The 22,060-nt window shown below is 42.9% G+C and overlaps 1 protein-coding gene across 6 annotated transcripts in view; it reads right to left on the bottom strand.

Annotated features, from left to right (window-relative positions):
* Positions 1 to 1,970: 1,970 nt before the first annotated feature.
* The window catches only part of smad10a (SMAD family member 10a), a 39,420-nt gene continuing 19,330 nt past the window's right edge, over positions 1,971 to 22,060 (bottom strand). For 2 of the 6 annotated variants that reach the window (XM_035795438.2, XM_035795439.2), the window contains exons 3-12: positions 15,951 to 16,125; positions 13,569 to 13,592; positions 12,626 to 12,850; positions 12,108 to 12,335; positions 11,734 to 11,856; positions 11,565 to 11,618; positions 11,290 to 11,473; positions 10,863 to 11,031; positions 10,587 to 10,725; positions 1,971 to 9,260 (exon numbers count right to left, since the gene is read on the bottom strand). In XM_035795438.2, coding sequence (XP_035651331.1) covers positions 9,049 to 9,260; positions 10,587 to 10,725; positions 10,863 to 11,031; positions 11,290 to 11,473; positions 11,565 to 11,618; positions 11,734 to 11,856; positions 12,108 to 12,335; positions 12,626 to 12,850; positions 13,569 to 13,592; positions 15,951 to 16,125 — 1,533 coding nt within the window. In that variant the 3' untranslated portion in view covers positions 1,971 to 9,048. The remainder of the gene's footprint in view (positions 9,261 to 10,586; positions 10,726 to 10,862; positions 11,032 to 11,289; positions 11,474 to 11,564; positions 11,619 to 11,733; positions 11,857 to 12,107; positions 12,336 to 12,625; positions 12,851 to 13,568; positions 13,593 to 15,950; positions 16,126 to 22,060) is intronic. The other 4 variants (XM_035795440.2, XM_035795442.2, XM_035795443.2 and 1 more) reach the window with 4 other exon arrangements.

Raw genomic sequence — 22,060 nt, 5'->3', positions numbered from 1 at the left:
GAAATCTGAACAAAAAAACATTTATGCTCATGTTCATTGAATAATAGGGATAAACACACCATGTCCATGTGTTTCAATGCAAACCAGGCATACTGGGTGTAAGAAATAGTCTAAATTTGAAAGGATTGTATGGCTGGGATTAATGAGAATGGTGGTGCCCGCCAAAGGGCTCTTGTCAGAGAGACTCAGATTCAGGACTTATCTTTGATCACTGTGATCCGTTTTATTTTGGCCGAGGTCAGTATGTAGTATGGTTCTAGGAACAAAGGAAACAAGTGCCAGTTATCAACAAATCCAAGCTGCAATTACCCTGGCCCAATTCCTCGTTACACATTTCCTATGTAACGCTACTCAAAAGGGTGCTCTTAAGTAGCAATATTGAATGTCTTAAACCTAAATTAACAATATGCCATGGGCAAACAATATGGCAGCACAGCAACAAAAGTTCAAGAACATCGAAGTCGGAAAATATAGAACAAATCAAAGTACAGAGTAAGACAAAACATCAGATAATAACTCACCTTTGGTTGATGATGCTTACTGCTGGTCCCCAGATGATGGCTGCTGTTCAATGAATTGTTTGGTGTGGTGTGTGTATGGCGTCGATCTTCATATGGTCAGCTGGTGACTACATGAGCCATCATGTGAGCCTTTTGGAGAGGCACTTTTCTTTAGGTTTGGAGAACAGGCCTATCCAATGAAGTCAATGCAGCGACGTCATGCTCACTTAATGGATCTCCCTTTGCTTGATACACAAATTCCCTCCCTTTTGTGTGTGTCTGTACGCGCCAATGGTGTGCACTCATGTCTGTGCTCATGAATGCAGTATGTTTGGGTTATGAATGGGTTGTTAGGTTCAGAACAAATAGTAATACCTCAAATGGACGACTTGCAAAAGTTCAAGCCAAGTTTATTCATCCCATTGAGTCATACAGCTGCAAAGACAAGGTATGATTATACAAGCACATATATTTATAACCTCCTACTAGGCGGGGTCAACTCTTTACACATCTAGACAGCCAATACATCTCTGTTGCTATGCAGGAACTTAATTGGTTCCTCTCACTAGTGTAGTCATGGCCATGCCTGATGTTAGAACCTTCACGGGCTTGGAAGTGTATGTGTGTGAGATAGGACTGTAGTAGGAGAGTCGTTGGGGTGGGCCTCTCTGGCCCCCCACCCAGAGGTTTCTTCTCACTTCATCTGTTGACTTGACCTCGGGCCAAATTCCTCGCTCCCCCTTAGTTCCGCAGCTGGCCTGGCTTATCAGAGACGGTTGCCCTTTGCCTCCCTCAGTAACTTTCCATACACATTCCTTATTCACCCTTCATTGACACAGAACATAAACCGTTATCATACGTAACATAACCAGTACCTTCTTATATAGTGATAGGAATAAGTATATTTCAAGTTAGAACCCAATAGTTATGAAGTCCTTATGGTAGGACATTATTTTGAATTGTATGCCATAACAGTATCACAATTTAGTTACACAATATGAAACATTGAAGTGAAAAATGCTAATATGAGTGGCATTGACTAATATAGGATAGCCTAGGTTATGTATAGTTGTTTGGAACAGAATATATAAAAGGCTATACTAAAACGTAAATAGGATGAATAGAATGTAAAATCTATTCCCAATGCATAAACTCAGTTAATGATGGATACCCTAAGGAACTGAAGGATTATGCTACATGTGGTGTGTTTTTCCCGGTCTGTCAACAGTTCCTGCTACTACTAAAAGGGAAAGGGTATGGCTGGATAGAGAAAGAATGCCCTCCAGTGTTCAACCTGAACAGTAGCAAGCCTATGGCCACTAGAATAATAGTCTCTCCTCAAAGCTGGAGACACAGTGGCTGTGAGAAGAAACTACTAATTCCATTCCACAGGACATGAAGAACCTGAATATTGTAACTAAATTAACATGAAAAGTCATTTAAACAGTGTCAATACATGACAAAACAAAGTTTGTATTAAAATTACAATGCTGTATTTTTTATTTCACTTGGGTGTACAGTCAACATTACAAGAGCAGCACGTTTTTTTTACAATAAAATAATTACAATTGCAACAATAATAGAAATAACAATATCCATAAAATAGCCAAATTGAGTCATTTCACACTTGACAACATATTGTCTATATATTTTCTGTTTTAAAAGGAAATAGTTCATTTATTTATGGAATGATGTATGATTCCTGTTGAGTGACCGTCATCTCACTCACGTTCTCTTTTGTGACAGGTATCAGTTTGAATGTGGTCAAATGCAGAGGAACATAGCATGGGTCTCAATTAGGGTTGCAAAGGGAGGGTATATTACTGGAGAACTTCAGTTTACTAGTAAACTACCCACATTTTTGTATCTTTGAATGATTGTAAGATACTAAAATTATCACAAGACATCAGGTGGCCCTTTTGAGTCACTCAGATTATCACAGGTGTCTGTATTTATCTCTGGCCCTCTGTGTAGCCGTATCACATGTAAAATATAAGCTGTAAAACATTGTCCTAAATATAAACAATCAATTGAGTGAATACCATTGATGTTTAATATGAGGGTTTCAGTGTGAAATATATTTACATGTATAAATATACACTACCGTTCAAAAGTTTGAGGTCACTTAGAAATGTCCTTGATTTTGAAAGAAAAGCAACTTTTTCTGTCCATTAAAATATCTAATTGATCAGAAATACGGTGTAGACATTGTTAATGTTGTAAATGACTATTGTAGCTGGAAACAACTGATTAAAATGGAATATATACATAGGCGTACAGAGGCCCATTATCAGCAACCATCACTCCTGTGTTCCAATGGCACATTGTTTTAGCTAATCCAAGTTTATCATTTTAAAAGGATAATTGATCATTAAAAAACCCTTTTGCAATTATGTTAGCACAGCTGAAAGCTGTTGTTGTGATTAAAGAAGCAATAAAACTGTCCTTCTTTAGCATCAGCATTTGTGGGTTGGATTACAGGCTCAAAATGGCCAGAAACAAAGACCTTTCTTCTGAAACCTGTCAATCTATTCTTGTTCTGAGAAATGAAGGCTATTCCATGCGAGAAATTGCCAAGAAACTGAAGATCTCGTACAACGCTGTGTACTACTCCCTTCACAGAACAGCACAAACTGGCTCTAACGAGAATAGAAAGAGGAGTGGGAGGCCCCAGTGCACAACTGAACAAGAGGACAAGTACATTAGAGTGTCTAGTTTGAGAAACAGACGCCTCACAAGTCATCAACTGGCAGTTTCATTAAATAGTACCCGCAAAACCCCAGTCTCAATGTCAAAAGTGAAGAGGCGACTCTGGGAAGGTCAGTCAATACAGAAAATGTCAATAACTTTGAACGTTTCTTCAAGTGCAGTCGCAAAAACCATTTAGCGCTATGATGAAACTGACTCTCATGACGACCGCCATGGGAATGGAAGACCCAGAGTTACCTCTGCTGCATATGATAAGTTCCTTAGAGTTACCAGCCTCAGAAATTGCAGCCCAAATAAATGCTTCACAGAGTTCAAGTAACAGACACATCTCAACATCAACTGCTCAGAGGAGACTGTGTGAATCAGGCCTTCATGGTTGAATTGCTGCAAAGAAACCACTACTAAAGAACACCAATAAGAAGAAGAGACCTGCTTAGGCCAAGAAACACTATCAATGGATATTAGACCGGTGGAAATGTGTTCTTTGGTCTGGAGTCCAAATTGGAGATTTTTGGTTCCAACCGCCATGTCTTTGTGAGACGCGGTGTGGGTGAACGGATGAACTCCGCATGTGTATTTACCACCGTAATGCATGGAGGAGGTGTTATGGTGGGGGGGTGCTTTGCTGATGACACTGTCGGTGATTTATTTAGAATTCAAGACACACATAACCAGCATGGCTACCACAGCATTCTGCAGTGATACCCCATCCCATCTGCTTTGGGCTTAGTGGGATTATCATTTGTTTTTCAACAGGACAATGACCCAGCACACCACCAGGCTGTGTAAGAGCTATTTTACCAAGAAGGAGAGTGATGGAGTGCTGCATCAGATGACCTGGCCTCCACAATTCCCCGACCTCAACCAATTGAGATGGTTTGGGATGAGTCAGACCGCAGAGTGAAGGAAAAGCAGCCAACAAGTGCTCAGCATATGTGGGAACTCCTTCAAGACAGTTGGAAAGGCATTCCATGTGAAGCTGTTTGAGAGAATACCAAGAGTGTGCAAAGCTGTCATCAAGGCAAAGGGTGGCTATTTGAGAATCTCAAATATAAAATATATTTTGATGTGTTTAACACTTTTTTGGTTACTACATGATTCCATATTTGTTATTTAATAGTTTTGATGTCTTCACAATTATTCTACAATGTAGAAAATAGTCAAAAATAAAGAAAAACCCTTGAATGAGGAGGTCTTCTAAAACTTTTTACTGGTAGTGTATATATATATATATTTATTTTACTATGTCAATATGTATTTGTTGTCAATGTTTTTGCATCAAACTGGTGGCAGTTGTAAAACAAAAGTCAATAGTTGGAAGAGTTGCAGAGTTAAATCTAAATAATGCCATTGTTGATTTTTCATTAATAAGACTATTTTCTCTTGAACCGTATGGTCTATATACTAGAAACTCATGGACAATATGGATACAGATATTTAAAAAAAAACAGGAATACTATATATGAATACATTTTTTTTTTAAGTTATTCAAGTATAAATGACCAAAGTTACAATAGATTGCCATATATTTTCTGTTAATTACCTAAATTAATAAGGATTCTGGTAACTTTGGTAAACTACAGGTAGCTTTGCAACCCTATTTTCAATGGTTAAAGCATTGGTTGAGTGGAAATGTAGTTGGGTAGATATAGCACTATGATAAGCAGAGCCATAGATGGAGAAACAATAGTTTTAAACCTCTCTTCATCCCTGAATACGTAACACTCCCAGACACGTGGAGCCTAAGTGACAAATAATGAAATCAATTGTGACATAGGTGTGTGGAGTGCATGGGCAGTTCCAAAGGGCAACACGTTTTCCAATTCCATTAGACACCTTAGTAGCATAATATTTCAGCAAGGCTAAATAACACCACAAGGGCTATATGGATAGTTGAGTTATAACTGTCAAACAGTATTAATCCAATACCAGCCTGATGCAATAATAAAGTGTTATGTAATAACACCTACAATGGGGCTGTAACACAGTACCTGAGGGAACCACTATATGTTGTGCTCAATCTAACTCAGGGGCTGTTGAGCTCAACACGTTTCACTTCTTATTGCTGCATTGCCCAAATTGATCAGCAAAACTCAGTGACGTGTACAAAGCACTTGAGCTGTGTTATTTTCCATTTCCTACCCAACCAACACACTCAACAGAAGGGATAAACCTATCAAGATGACAACCCATATATCATGGTACTGTATATCTACAGACAAAGGAAGACAAAGTATTGTCTGTGTTACAATCCACTGTGAGGGGTGTCATCTACTTTGACCAAAACTAAAAGCACAAATCAAACAGTGATTATAAATGGACACCTCTGATTTGATAACTGTGGGGGAAAGAATTGACCTTTTTGACCTTGAGCATAGGGTATGTTGCCAACATGTAGGCTTAGTAGAAATTACACTCCAACTGGATGAAATTGTCATGCTTTGGAGATGTCCAACTTATGGATGACATAAACCCTAGCATCTGTGAAGTACATCCCTAAACAGCCTGACTTGGAGAACGGAAAGGCACATGTATCAAATGCACCAGAGCACAGGAAGGAGCCAATAAAAGCACTCATGTTCCTGCCCCTGGATAGAGTGACGGTTTGCATTCAGTCCAGGTTTTTCAACGCCACATCATGAAGCCTAGCCTACTTCTTCCTGCTGCTGTCTTAAATGATGAGCTTGCATGTCGTATTATGCATCAATGTTAGAACATCGGTCATAACTTCACTTCAGTAGGCTTGAGATTGATCGTTACCAAAACTAGGGTACCTGATTGAAATGAATGCAAAGGAAAGTCATCTTTCATTCCAAAGATACATTTGATGTTTTCCAGAGTGACCTAAACTGAGTGTACAAAACATTAAGGACACCTGCAGTTTACTGTGCATATCAACAATGGTCCACCACCCAAAAGACATCAAGTCAACTTGACACAACTGAGGGAAGCATTGGAATCAATATGGGCCAGCATCCCTGTGGAACACTTTTGACACCTTGTAGAGCTAATGTCCGTGCGAGTTAAGGCTGTTCTGAGGGCAAAAGGGGGTGCAACTCAATATTAGGAAGGTGTTCTTAATATTTTGTCACTGTATAAGTGATATTATTATGGCCTAATTTAAACTGATTGAGAATGACTCATTGTATCCAAAGTTGGGGCATCCTATTACAATTATATTTTTACAAGTTGTGTTGGGTTTCTTCTCAAAACATTATTCCCACGAGTCACTGGATTTCAACTTTTAAAGCCTAATAACTACTGTATAACTGCCGGGATCATGTCTTGGTGTTCCCCAAGGCTTCATTGTGGGTCTATTCCATATTCCATCTTATATTAATTTGGTGAAAGGCATAGTGTGATATGAGGCTTTAAAGGCGTCAGCATGCTTCAGTTCGGCTGACGGCTAGCCAAATTTGGCTAGGCGAACCGAAAGTGTGCTCGCATACTCCCTTGAAAAATTAGAAAAAAGTGTCAATCGTACTGTTTGTCCAGTATACACTTCCTCAAAAGTCAGAATGAATCTAAGATAACTCAAGAAATCTGTCATTCATTTTGACGTTTTTGCATGGGAGATCTTAGTCGTGTAATTTTACATCTAACTAAGGTGCAGTATTTCTCAAGGAAACAATTAGCATGAAAACAAGTCGTTTCTCATTGAGTGACAACCATGCATTCGTAAATTTACTCGGACTATTTACTCCGATTTCAGAGCACTCTTGTCTGAGTGTGCCAGAGCACAGCATAACTGATGAATTTACAAATGTGCAACACCCAATGAATATGACCAGTGTCTGCAAAAAAACTGAATTTAATTGTCGCCAGCAGCACAGTTAAAGTCACTAATGCTCTAGATAACATGAAAACAGCCTAACCAGCTCTGCTAGGGCGAGTAAAATGGTCAGAGTGACGTGTTCTCTCATTTGTGCCTGCAAGTAGCTAGCAAACTAACCAACTTTAGCCAGTTAGCTTGGGTGCTTGACTGCTGTTGAGGTCAGAACACTCGGATCAACCCTACTCGTCAGCCAGAGAATCCAGTGTGCGCTCTGAACTCGCCGAGAGCGAATTTACGAACGACCCAGAGCGCACTCTGACACACTGAAGGCAATTTACAAACACACCCAAAGACTTTATTGAAGAATCCCCACAGTTGACTAATTACGGACGAAGGGGGCGTAGACTTCGGCTCCTGAACGTCGGCTGGCCTCGAGAAAAACATTTGTGTACCCGAACTGCTGAAAAAACTCTTTACCGAAGTCCAAAACAAACAAAAACCTCACAAAATGTTGTCATAATATATGCACAAACTGTTTCGGCTGGGAAGCATGCGGACGCCTTAAGGAGGAACTTACAAGAGAAAATACTGAGCGTCTGAGGTTTTGGCTGAAAGACAAAATGTGGGTTTACACTGTTATCATGAGGTATTCTGGCTTTAGTGAGTTCCGCCGTGTGGCAAACTGTTTGGTTACATACACTGTACTGCTTCATCACAAATACCCACACCACTATTTTAAAGCTTACGTTTTTTTGGCTTTTTTCATCTTTTGGTAAGAAAATAAATTAGCTTGAGAAAAGTGCCCTGTGTTATTATAGGGCTAACAAGATAAGAATGACTAACTATTTGAGTTGAGATCCACACACAGGAGAACACAACACATACACAGAGATGACAAAAGGATGGCTGGCTAGATTAATTAGGACACTGGTTCCATCACTCTGGTGTTCTTCACAGTTCTGAGACATTTTGGTTCTGTGACCCAGGTTCTAATCACCGATATAAAGCATCTGTTCTATTGGTCTGGATTTACCAAAAACTCTGTACATCTTCTAGGTTAACATCGGAATCCAAATCTGATTTTGTAGTGTGAGATTTGTGTTTGACAAATTGTTCATGAGTTATTTAGGTCAAGATCTTTAGTCCTCCTGGGTTTGGGTCATCTCTGGATTTCTGATGTGTGTGTGTGTGTGTGTGTGTGTGTGTGTGTGTGTGTGTGTGTGTGTGTGTGTGTGTGTGTGTGTGTGTGTGTGTGTGTGTGTGTGTGTGTGTGTGTGTGTATGTAAGAAGGAAATGAGCAAGTGTGGATTGTGTGTGCATTTGAGGAGTACTAAAGTGCTTGTATCATGTCAGAACACTGGATCTCTGAAATGCATCCCTAGATTTCTACAGTGCATTTCTATTTCTGTAGAGAATAGAAGAATAAACATAAATTACTCAGTATACATTTTCACTAATGTTACCTGTTTATACTATAATATAGAACCTCTATGAAAGGTAATTCAGGGGTCAAGGCTGCTTTGTGGTGTTTGTGCTGTGAAACAATAATTAATGTTCACAAAACATGGAAAGTATGATCAGGACATCAGTAGTTTTATATCTGCATGCCCACAGGTTTGGTTAATGGTTGCATGGGCGTGTGGGAGACAGTACAAGTGGTTAAGGAGAGTGCAGTGATTGTTGGCTGCTTGAGTGTGTGTCTGTGTGTGACGGAGAAATAGAGGATAGCCTTTGTGGGGCTTTGAGTAGCTCTACATTGTGTGCGTTATATAGAACAGAAACATGCATGTGGTTGTATGTGCATGTATCAATCTGTATCAGCCTTTATAAACTGGGTGGTTCGAGCCCTGAATGCTGATTGGCTGACAGCATATCACGGGTATGACAAAAACATAAATTTTTACTGCTGTGTGTGTGTGTGTGTGTGTGTGTGTGTGTGTGTGTGTGTGTGTGTGTGTGTGTGTGTGTGTGTGTGTGTGTGTGTGTGTGTGTGTGTGTGTGTGTGTGTGTGATTGTACGTTTTTAACCCCGTATGGATTTTTAACTGATCCTCTTTCCTTTTACTCAGTTAGCAGGTCCTGGGTCGGCCAAGGGCATGGTGTGTAGTACCTCGTCCAGCAGCTGCAGAGCCCGGTGCAGGTGTACCTCCACCCAACAGGGGGTATGTTTGATGCTCTGCCGGGGGTAGTCAGGGCCCCAGCCCTTCACAAAGCTCAGACGCAGGATGCACAGCCTCCGGAGGTCGTCCACACCTATCCCTGCTGCTGCAGAAAGACCTGGAAGAAAGAGGAAGTGAGGTATTAGGGATGGGCATTTTAAATGATTTCACTATTCAAATAATATCACGATTTTTCTCTCGGATATCCAGATAGTCAAACTATAGGTTTTTTAAAGAAAACATAAATGATTTGGAAACTTCATGTGGAATTGCTTGTGTGACTCGGGAGAGAGCCAGTGCGCTGTGCACTGCTTGTTTTTGGTCAATCGGCAGAAGAGGAGCAGGGTCCTGTGTGTGTGACAGTCTATGCGTGTGGCATGGAGGGAGAGAAAAAAGTAGCCAAACCGACTCACGCTAGTTAGACAAACTTGTCTCTTTATAGGTGATTTATCATACCATCTGGTAGTACCTGTCTTGACTGCATCAAATCAATGTAAAGATGCTAGCTAGCTACAATAGCCAGCTAAGTTAGCCTGCTAGCTAGATAAAGTAGCAAGGCGAATTGAGGCTATTTTGCTGCTCTCCCTGTCCTTATCTACAACAACTCCATTCATATTAAACAACAGCCTACCTGTTGGTTGATCATTGTAGCCTTCTACTTCTCATTTAGCCAACTTAATTCCGTAATTGTAATACCATTTGGCAGTGATTGGAAATCTCCCACTTCACTTGCTACACATGAAGTCACTGACAACAACAACAACAAGCTACACCACGTGTATAACCTGTATAGGCTATAAGGTACGACTTTTGTTTGTTGTTTTATTAAATGAAGCATATAACATGTCATGGTATATCTTTGTGTGTAGCATTGCCACATAGATCATTTTATTTAATTGAGAAAAAGCCTTCATTGTTAAAATAGGGCTATATATTTTTTTTTTTACCAAAAAAATGCATACTCCTTCAAGTAATCGAATACTAACGTCCGTTTGGATATTAAAATATTTGAATAACTGTGCCCATTCCTATGAGGTATAAATGAAAAGACAAATGTGGTGTCCCACATGGGTCAATACCTCTTCCTCTGAAGAGGTGAAACAAGGATCGGACCAATATGCAGCGTGGTAGGTGTCCATGGTTTTTAATAAGAAAAACTGAACATGAACACATATACAAAATAATAAAGTGAACTGGCAACGAAACAGTCCCGTGTGGCACAAACACTGACACAGGAAACCCCTAGACAAGACAAATCACATAAAACCGCCATGGCACACCCTCACCTAACCAAAATAATAAAGAAAACAAAGATAACTAAGGCCAGGGCGTGACATCAAAAGAATACCACTTCAACAGAGACTATAAATTCACAATAGCCTAATTGGAAAAATATTAAAATAAAACACACTAAGCCTGTGCATATCTCATATATTGTACTTACTGACTGCAGGGGCTATGCCTCCAACGCTGCCTGGCCCAGGGATGTTGCCTGCCACGGCGGCAGCCTGAGCTGCTACCGCTGCCTGCGCTGTAGCTGCCTGCTGCTGCATTTGCCTGTGACACTGTCTCAGGTCAAACACCTACAGAGGACAGAACAGTCTGATGTCAGAACACCTACAGAGAGACATCAGCGTCCAGTCAAACTCCTATTGGGAGAAGGTCATCAAGAGGACAAACAACTGCAAAGAGAACAAACAGAGGTCATTGTGTTTCTCACCTTGATGTAGGCGCCGGGGTAGATCTTGTGTACTGCGTCGCCTGGCGCTCTACCTGCCTCTCGATCCAAGTAATAGCTCTGCACGAACACGGCGTGGTCGCTCATACAACGCATCCACACATCTCCCTCGCCACGACACTCCAGCTGCACTCCTTTACCTATGTGCAACCTGTGAGAGAGAGGGAGAGATCAAGATGATGAGTACAAGTGAATATAGTTGTATTAAAGTGTTATATTTCAGTCAATAACAGAAGTCGGGTCTTCTGCCACGGGTACAAACAGAGAGACAAGGCATGGCATGATTATGAATGAGAGATATACGCATATACACAGTTTACACAAAGGCATAGATATACTAATCAACATTTCAACAGATACATATAAAGGTATTCAAAATAGACATTTGTGGCAAGGTAGGAGCACAGACCTGGCTCTTTCGCTGGCGTCGGTACGGTGGACGTTGCTTAGCTGGCCCAGACAGAAGCGGTCACCCCCTGAGGGGTCCACGTAGCCGTCCACCGTCACCACCGGGCAGCTAGCCGGTACCTTGAACATCTCCCCCACCTGCACATCCATTTCAAAGTAGGAGATGGAGCACCAGAACTCTGGCCCTGCACACAGACAATAATGTGGTTAGCAGAGTGGGTGTGCTTGCGTTTGCATCTATACATCTATATATACTGTACATATGTGTTGTCTTACCTGGATGATTGGACACAGGGGGAGGAAATGAGGCTGAGCCATGATGCTGAGACCCTAGAAGGTGAACAAGGAAACAACACAGATTATCAAACATACACTATTCCTAAGTGTCCCCCAAAAAAGCACCTCAGAAGACATACAGACACACTTTGGGCATATTGTGACTTACTGTAACTGGCAAACTTACAGAAGCTGGTTGGATGGTGGAGAGGAGGCTGTTGGTGGCCACGCCCATTCTGTTGTTGGGGTCCCACAGGAGTGTAGGAGGCTGTGCTACTACCTGTCCAAGTTGCTGAATTACAAAACAATAAATACAAATGAACAACAGGCACAAGCTCAAGCCATAAATCTGGCAAACTACCATTTTGCATTTTAACTTTTTTAAACTTTTTTTTTTACAGTTTTCAAATACAGTATGATGATTTATCATGCCGTTGAAATGAATTGTGTTTGGCTCCCTGAGTGTGCGTGTGTGTGTGTGTGTGTGTGTGTGTGTGTGTGTGTGTGTGTGTGTGTGTGTGTGAACCATATGGCAGTACTAACTGTGGAACGCAGCCTGTGACTGTGTGTGTTTGGAGCTGTTGTATCCATTCTGACCAGGCGGGGGCTGGGGTGGCTGGGGGTTCTGCGGTGACCCGTGTGGCAGCCCGTGTGTTGGGGTGGAGGGGGGCGGCGTGGGGGTCATAGGGGTCATGACCTGACCCTGAGGAGAGGCTATCTGTAGGAGCCCCTCACTGTGACCTCCCTGGAGAGGCAGCATAGAGCCGGACACTAGAGAGGAGAGAGAGAGACACACACACACACACACACACACACACATGAAGAGCTACCAGGTGTTGTCAATATCAATAGGTAGGCAGCAATCAATAAACAAATGTCACAAAACAGGATGACGCAGTGACACCCATAGAAACAGAAACAGAACACTTGTGGACATCTTTGGTAACACCTATCTGTCAAACAATCCCCTAAGCTTTATTAAAAGATTTTGGTCCAGCTCCCGTTATTATGTTGGATGGGCGTAAAACCCCCTCCATTCATTAAACACCTATTGGTCTTACCTGTGGGTGAGAGGGGCATGTTGGGGTAGAGGGTGATGGGCAGAGGGGCCCGCTGCGGTTCAGGAGGGAGCTGCAGAGGCGGGAGTGGCTGGCCGTAGTGGTCCGGAGGCTGTAGCTTGAGCGCCCCTGGGTGGGGGGATATGCCTAGTGGCATATCCATCTGGATACAGTCATGAATATACTCCTCCTTGATCAGCCTCCCAGGGGGGCCTAGAGGAGAGAGGGCTACCAACAACATGGTATAACATTGTTATTAGTTTCAAGTTTTATTAGGCGCACGGGATACACATGGTACACACCGTCCAACAAAATGCTTACTTGCAGGTTCCTTCTCGACAATGCAACAACAATAAGAAATAATACAATATTAGAATACAAATATAAAGTAAATAGCTCAGTAGAATAAAATAAAGATTTTAGCATAAAATAGCATAAAGTATATTAGCCACCAGTGTGTAATGCATTAACCACCTGTATTAACAGGAAGAACACCTGTATCAACCACCTGTGTGTAATGCATTGTAAATGCATTTATGCAATTATAAACATTAAAAAGTGCAATGCTTTGTAATGAATACAAGTCATTTTTGGCTAGGTAACTATAAAGAATTGATGAATGCAGAAACAGTCTGGCATCCAAGCCAGTGAGACATGGGCATACCACAATAGTACTCTTTTCACACTATTGTGCCAAGCCGAACCATAAGTTGCTGGCTTGGATATTTTCTTTTCACATTGTCCTTTCCGGCACAGTTCCAGCAACTATGGTGGATTCTTAACCAGACCAGCACAGTGCAGCTTGGCTTGTTGTGGCTAGGCTCTATAGTATGAAAAGGGTATAGGGCTGAAGGGAAAGAGGAATGTTTGTAGATGAAGAGAAAATAATACTGTTATACTTAACAAGCCTGCAGTAAATTCCTTTGTACTGTGATAGTGCACTCACCTGTATTTTGGAGACTGAGACCAACTTTGAAAGAGAACAAAAGAAAGAAGGAGGGGGCAAAGAAAGAAAGAAAGAAAGAAAGAAAGAAAGAAAGAAAGAAAGAAAGAAAGAAAGAAAGAAAGAAAGAAAGAAAGAGAAAAAAAAAGAAAAAAAAGAGAGGTAATACGAGAGAGAAAATAGGGGGTAAATGTCTGCAATTTCACTGCAATGATATGCCTATCATTTGTAATTAATTCAAATTCTGATTAAGTCCAAATATCATTCACATAAATAAATATCTTTATGCGAGTAAAGTAAAGTATGATACATAAAACATGCCATGACCGGCCTGATGGAAACAGCAAATGTCGGTAAACTTTCTATATGTAAACATTTTTTTAAATACACTATACAAGGTGGGATCTTTTTGTGTCGGTAAAATTAATTATGTGAGAAATGGCAGTGGAAACGCTTTTAATACAAAGTATTGATATGGCCAAAAGTATGTGGACATTTCTTCAAATTAGTGGATTTCACCTGTTGCGGACAGGTTAATAAAATCGAGCACGCCGCCATGCAATCTCCATAGACAAACATTGGCAGTAGAATGGCCTTACTGAAGAGCTCAGTGACATTCAAAGTGGCACTGTCATAGGATGCCACCTTTCCAAGTCAGTTTGTAAAATTTCTGCCCTGCTAGAGCTGCCCTGGTCAACTGTAAGTGATATTATTGTGAAGTGGAAACGTCTAGGAGCAACACCGGCTCAGCCGGGAAGTGGTAGGACACACAAGCTCACAGAACAGGGCCGCCGAGTGTTGAAGCACCTAGTGCATAAAAAGCGTCTGTTCTTCTGGAAGCAACGTCAGCACAAGAACTGTTCGTCGTGAGCTGCATGAAAAGTGTTTTCATGGCCGAGCAGCCGCACACAAGCATAAGACCACCATGCGCAATGCCAAGCGTTGACTGGAGTGGTGTAAAGCTCACCGCCATTGGACTCTGGAGCAGCAGAAACGCGTTCTCCGGAGTGATGAATCACGCTTCACTATCTGGCAGTCCGACCGACTAATCTGAGTTTGGCGGATGTCTGGAGAACGCTACCTGCCCCATTGCATTGTGCCAACTGTAAAGTTGGTTGGAGTAGGAATAATGGTCTGGGGCTGTTTTTCCTGGTTCGGGCTAGGCCCCTTACTTCCAGTGAAGGGAAATCTTAATGCTACAGCATACAATGACATTCTAGAAGATTCTGTGCTTGCAACCTTGTGGCAACAGTTTGGGGAAGGCCCTTTCCTGTTTCAGCATGACAATGCCGCCGTGCACAAGGCGAGGTCCAACCCCGTCAAACACCTTTGGAATGAATTGGAACAACGACCAGGCCTAAATCAAATCAAATCAAATTTATTTATATAGCCCTTCGTACATCAGCTGATATCTCAAAGTGCTGTACAGAAACCCAGCCTAAAACCCCAAACAGCAAACAATGCAGGTGTAAAAGCACGGTGGCTAGGAAAAACTCCCTAGAAAGGCCAAAACCTAGGAAGAAACCTAGAGAGGAATCGGGCTATGTGGGGTCACCCAACAACAGTGCCCGACCTGAAGCAAGTCCCTGCAGCAATGTTCCAACTTCTAATGGAATGCCCTCCCAGAAGAGTGGAGGCTGTTAAAGCAGCAAAGTGGGGACCAACTCCATATTAATGCCCATCATTTTGGAATGAGATGTTAGACGAGCAGGTGTCCATGTACTTTTGGTAATGTAGTGTATAATAACCATCACATCGAAGTAAACTTGAAGTCACGCTGTGATATGTTGTGTGGTCCTCCCACTACGACTCGGGAAAGCTTGCAGATTATTAGGCTACAGATTAAATAAATTATGATGAAGTTCACAGGGTGGCGAAAGTGCACGGTGATGAGCTTGATTCTACTTTCCAATAAATAGAGGGTCTAATTCTGGTGACATGATGATCGATGCTTGGCTGCTATTTGTCAAATAAAAATAATCTCGCTCTTATCCATAATAATCTCATCATGTAGGTAGCCTACCCGCACTGTGCCAAAACCAGAGTGGGCACACCTTTTTTTGGTTTGACTAAACCATCAGTAGAATTGAAAATCCGTTGCAAACCCATTTAACTTGTATTTTTTATTAGGTACATGGGAATTTCATCACGCAGAGACTTTTATCCACAAAAAGTCCATTTGATGGAAAGAAATCTCCTGTTAAGCGGATTTTAGAAAATTTGCATGAAAATCTGTCGCCAGTTGGATTGAAACCTAGCTACTGTAATATTTGTAATGTTATGACAGAAAACATAGTATTTACAGTACATATCAGAAACATCTGCACCATTAGGCATTAAGCAATATAGGGTGAACTATCCCATTAAGCTGTTGAGCAGACCTACCAATGCCGGGCGAAACCACTCTCTCATAGTGGTAAGGGTTGACACACACATTGTCATATTTGAGGTCGAAGGCGTATTGGCAGAACTTTACATGCTTTAGCTCATTCTTGTGTAGGTCTGGCCAGCGCCATAATCGAGCGTAGATCACATGGGGGAAGCCTTTCCTCCCTGCAACCTGGAGTGAGGGGGAGGGTGGAGAGAGAGTTAGAGATACAAGGCCCTATTCAATCAAAACTAGTATATGGGTTTATGTTAACTGGGCTAGACATTTTTTAAAAGAGGCATTGCAGTCAAAAAATAGATTTTACTTATTTTTTTAATGATATTTCCACACCATGAGTTTGAAATAACACTCTTTTTTAGGCTCGGAATTTCAGCCTGTTCAGGTGGGATTAAGTTTTTGGCCCACATCATGACATTGCAATCTGATCTGATTATTCTGACCAATGACCAGTCATCTTTTATTTGAATATGTATCCTCCTACATTGAAGGGGTAAGTGGGGTAGGCTTTAGAGTCTAGACAATATTATCCGCCAATCAGGGCTGTGTATGTAAATATATAAAAATTGTATCAACACATGATGAGACTGAACATTTCAATGGCAAAAGGAGGCTCCGGGAAATAAATGAGTTATTTTCATGAAATAAACACAAAGTGATTTATTATACATACATAGATTATTTATTATTTAAATGAAAATAGACTGCATGGGGGCATAAAAACATTTTTTTTTTGCACATAAGCTGATTTGACTGATTTAAGATGAAAACTTTGACCTTGTTACGGGTCAACCCTGTTACTTTATTTGGCACTTAATAAGCACTTACTATAATCATTTTCATTTAACCTCTTGAAAAGTGTAGGCATCCTGATAAATAAGAACCCTTTCCATTATACCTCAGAACACGGACCAAAAATGCCGCTATCTAATGTTGAATTGTACCTTTCATGGTGAAAAATGCACATTGATTTCATTGTATATCCCCCCTGGGGCAAATCTGGTGTTTTCGATAGAATTCAAGCTATATTCGATCAAATCCAGACAGGAACTAGTATTTTAGCAGGTGATCTAAATCACACATTCGGCAAGTTAGACAGACAGCAATAAAATACACTTAGCGACAGAATATGGAGAGGTGCAGACAGTGTTGAAGAAACTAAAGTTTATTATTTTAACAGCGCAGGCAAACGACAGGTCAATGTAGGCAGGGGTCAATGATCCAGCGAGGGTGTAAGGCACCAGAACAGCAGGCGGGCTCAGGGTCAGGTCAGGTCAATCCAGAGTTGAGGCAAAGGTACAGGACGGCAGGCAGTAAAGGTCAAAACCGGGAAACTAGAAAAAATGGACTATAGCAAAGACAGGGGCAAGGGAATACGCTTGTAGGTTTGAACAAACTGGCACAGACAGACAGAAAACACAGGAATAAGTACCCAGGGAATAATGGAGAAGATGGGCGACACCTGAAGGGGGGTGGAGACAAGCACAAGAACAGGTGAAACAGATCAGGTGTGACAGTAGCCCCCCTCTAGGGACGCCACCTGGCGTTCTACCTGGGCACATACCTGGTTGAGCGGGGGTGCCGGCATTGGAACTCAGAGATGAGGCCTGGGTCCAGGATGTCCCTAGAGGAGACCCAGCACCTCTCCTCCGGGCCATAACCGTCCCAGTCAACCAGGTACTGGAATCCCCTGCCCCGAGGTCGAACCTTCAGGAGGCGTCTCACCATGTACGCTGGTCGGCCGTCGATGACACGAGGGAGAGGGGTGGACCTGGAAACAGGAGACAAAGGGTTGTGAGACATGGGTTTAATTCTAGACACAGGAAAGGTAGGAAGTATAAGAAGGGTACGGGGCAACAGAGGACGAACAGCAGAGGGGCTAATGATCTTAGATCAGGGGGGGGGGCTCGGCTTCAGGGGGTGTAGATGCGGGGCTATAGCGGCATGCCAGCGCATCTGGCTTGACCTTCTTGGATACCGGTCAGTGTTGTGAAAGCGAAGTGGCCCGGGGCCTTACTGAACCCCTCCCGGAGGTCCTGGTACTCCGCATGGCTAGCGGAAGGCGTCCCTGGGCAGGCAGAGCTGACTTCAGGAAATGAGTGTGGCAGAACAGGCTCCAGACCATGATGGCACCAATAGACCAGTCAATCGAGGGATTGTGTCGCTAGAGCCAAGAGAATTCCAATACCACAGGAACCTGCGGAGACTCAATTAGCAGGAATTGGATCATCTCATTGTGGTTCCTGACACTCGTAGGTTGACGGGGTTGGTATGGTGGGTGACCCGGCCTATAGAGCGCCCGTCCAGTGCTCTAACATCCATGGGAATGGAGGTCGAGTGGGGATACTCACCTCGGACGCCAGGGTAACGTCCATAAGTCTCAAATCAGCCCTCGAGTCGATGAGTATCTGGAGAGACTTGAACAGGTATCCCCACAGCAGGGTGGCATGGAGAGGGGTGCGAGAAAGGGGAGAAGCAAAATTGTCCTTAAGACCCACCAGAGTACTCATTCCTACAAATGAGCTAGGTCTCTTGAAGGGACAGGTAAACACATAATGACCGGCAGTACCGCAATACACAGTATGAGTACCCGTTCAGCCGGAGACAGCCTAGCCCTGCCGAGCTGCATCTGCTCGGGAAGAGGTAAATTGGCAGTCTTCGAAGGCTCTTGGAGGAACTCAGGTAAGCTTTGATCCTCTCGGGGACTTCTGGAGTTCATCAGCTGCAAGGTGGGATCCTTGAGTGAGCGATTGGGACCGCAATCAGACCTCTTCTCCCTCCTACGTTCCCGTAGCCGTCCATCAATCCAGATGATTAAGGCAATGAGTGAGTCGAGATCCGTCGGGAGTTCCCGGGCTGCAAGCTCGTCCTTTATTTCCTCCGATAATCCGTGCAGGAATGTGTCGAACAGCGCTTCCGGGTTCCAGGCACACTCCGCTGCTAGCGTGTGGAAATCCACAGCATAGTCTGCCACACTGAGAGAGTCCTGCCGAAGCTGGAGTAACTTCCAGGTAGCCTCTCTCCCAGACACCGGAGCCTCTAAGACATTTTTCACCTCCGCCACGAAACCCTCCAGACTGTTGTTCCCAAACGGCCATAGCCCAGGGGAGGGCCCTCCCGGACAAAAGCGTGATGAGGTACGCTATATTAGAGCGGTCCGAGGGGAAGGAGGAAGGCTGCAACTCCATGACGAGAAAACACTGACAGGTGCCCGACTCTCCATCAAAGCGCTCCGGGGGAGGTAAGTGGAGTTCCCGGGAAACCGGAGTGACGGAGCTGCTACCAGCCGGGCTACTGAGGGGCTGGGAGAGTACCGTTGTGGTAGGCTGTCTAGTAGACAGCCCACGGAATACTCCCGCAATGTGTCCAATGCTAGGTTGTGACGTTCGGCCACGTTCTAGAACCCTTCCATCAGACCGCGAAGCAACCCTTCGTGCCTACCAATGGAGGCTCATTGGGAGGAAATGGCATCGCGGAGCTGGTACTAGTTTTCTGGGTCAGTCATGGCCAGTTCGTACTATCATGTTTTAAAAAACTGGTATGACCCAAAAGCAGACAGTGTTGAAGAAACAAATGTTTATTCTTTAAACAGGGGCAGGCAAGCGACAGGTCAAGGCAGGCAGGGGTCAATGATCCAGAGATGGCGTAAGGCACTGGAACAGCAGGCGGGCTCAGGGTCAGGTCAGGCAGAGGTCGGTAATCAGAGTAGAAGCAAAGGTAGAGGATGGCAGGCAGGAAGGCTCAGGATCAGGGCAGGCAGGAAAGGTCAAAACCGGGAAACTAGAAAACATGGACTATAGCAAAAAGAGGAGCAAGGGAAACGCTGGTAGGTTTGAATGAACAAAACAAACTGGCACAGACAGACAGAAAACACAGGTACAGTGCCTTGCAAAAGTATTCGGCCCCCTTGAACTTTGCGACCTTTTGCCACATTTCAGGCTTCAAACATAAAGATATAAAACTGTATTTTTGTGAAGAATCAACAACAAGTGGGACACAATCATGAAGTGGAACGACATTTATTGGATATTTAAACCTTTTTTAACAAATCAAAAACTGAAAAATTGGGCGTGCAAAATTATTCAGCCCCTTTACTTTCAGTGCAGCAAACTCTTCCAGAAGTTCAGTGAGGATCTCTGAATGATCCAATGTTGACCTAAATGACTAATGATGATAAATACAATCCACCTGTGTGTAATCAGGTCTCCGTATAAATGCACCTGCACTGTGATAGTCTCAGAGGTCCGTTAAAAGCGCAGAGAGCATCATGAAGAACAAGGACCACACCAGGCAGGTCCGAGATACTGTTGTGAAGAAGTTTAAAGCCGGATTTGGATACAAAAAGATTTCCCAAGCTTTAAACATCCCAAGGAGCACTGTGCAAGCGATAATATTGAAATGGAAGGAGTATAAGACCACTGCAAATCTACCAAGACCTGGCCGTCCTCTAAACTTTCAGCTCATACAAGGAGAAGACTGGTCAGAGATGCAGCCAAGAGGCCCATGATCACTCTGGATGAACTGCAGAGATCTACAGCTGAGGTGGGAGACTCTGTCTTAGGACGTGGTCCCTGTAGCTCAGTTGGTAGAGCATGGCGCTTGTAACGCCAGGGTAGTGGGTTCGATCCCCGGGACCACCCATACGTAGAATGTATGCACACATGACTGTAAGTCGCTTTGGATAAAAGCGTCTGATAAATGGCATATATTACAACAATCAGTCGTATATTGCACAAATCTGGCCTTTATGGAAGAGTGGCAAGAAAAAGCCATTTATTAAAGATATCCATAAAAGTGTTGTTTAAAGTTTGCCACAAGCCACCTGGGAAACACACCAAACATGTGGAAGAAGGTGCTCTGGTCAGATGAAACCAAAATTGAACTTTTTGGCAACAATGCAAAACGTTATGTTTGGCGTAACAGCAACACAGCTCATCACCCTGAACACACCATCCCCACTGTCAAACATGGTGGTGGCAGCATCATGGTTTGGGCCTGCTTTTCTTCAGCAGGGACAGGGAAGATGGTTAAAATTGATGGGAAGATGGATGGAGCCAAATACAGGACCATTCTGGAAGAAAACCTGATGGAGTCTGCAAAAGACCTGAGACTGGGACAGAGATTTGTCTTCCAACAAGACAATGATCCAAAACATAAAGCAAAATCTACAATGAAATGGTTCAAAAATAAACATATCCAGGTGTTAGAATGGCCAAGTCAAAGTCCAGAGAGAAGGTGACTGAATCCAATCGAGAATCTGTGGAAAGAACTGAAAACTGCTGTTCACAAATGCTCTCCATCCAACCTCACTGAGCTCGAGCTGTTTTGCAAGGAGGAATGGGGAAAAATTTCAGTCTCTCGATGTGCAAAACTGATAGAGACTTACCCCAAGCGACTTACAGCTGTAATCGCAGCAAAAGGTGGCGCTACAAAGTATTAACCTAAGGGGGCTGAATAATTTTGCACGCCCAATTTTTCAGTTTTTGATATGTTAAAAAAGTTTGAAATATCCAATAAATGTCATTCCACTTCATGATTGTGTCCCACTTGTTGTTGATTCTTCACAAAAATACAGTTTTATATCTTTATGTTTGAAGCCTGAAATGTGGCAAAAGGTCGCAAAGTTCAAGGGGGCCGAATACTTTCGCAAGGCACTGTATAAGTACCCAGGGGATAATGGGGAAGATGGGCGACACCTGGAGGTGGATGGAGATAAGCACAAGGACAGATGAAACAGATCAGGGCATGACTGAGACTGAACAGAGCACATCTTCAAGATCCTAAATTTATTAAATACGTAAACAAAAAATGTAAAACCTTTACCATTACAAATGGAGACATAGAGGACAGAGAAAAGCCGACCCCTGACATAATTTGGGATGCTTTTAACCTTTTGCGTGTAGGGGGCAGTATTTTTGTTTTTGGCTAAAATACATACCCATTTGAAACTCCCTATTTCTCAGCCCCAGAAACTCGAATATGCATATAATTAGAAAACACTCTAAAGTTTCCAAAACTGTCAAAATATTGTCTGTGAGTATAACAGAGGAGGAAAATCTGAGGAAAATCAAACCAGGAAGTGCTGTTTTTTCCTAAAAGCTCTCTGTTC

Source organism: Oncorhynchus keta, chromosome 20 (genome assembly GCF_023373465.1).
Source record: "Oncorhynchus keta strain PuntledgeMale-10-30-2019 chromosome 20, Oket_V2, whole genome shotgun sequence".
Classification (NCBI taxonomy): Eukaryota; Metazoa; Chordata; class Actinopteri; order Salmoniformes; family Salmonidae; genus Oncorhynchus; species Oncorhynchus keta.
Note: the sequence above shows the minus strand (reverse complement) of the source record. Positions and strands in the feature narration are given on the sequence as shown.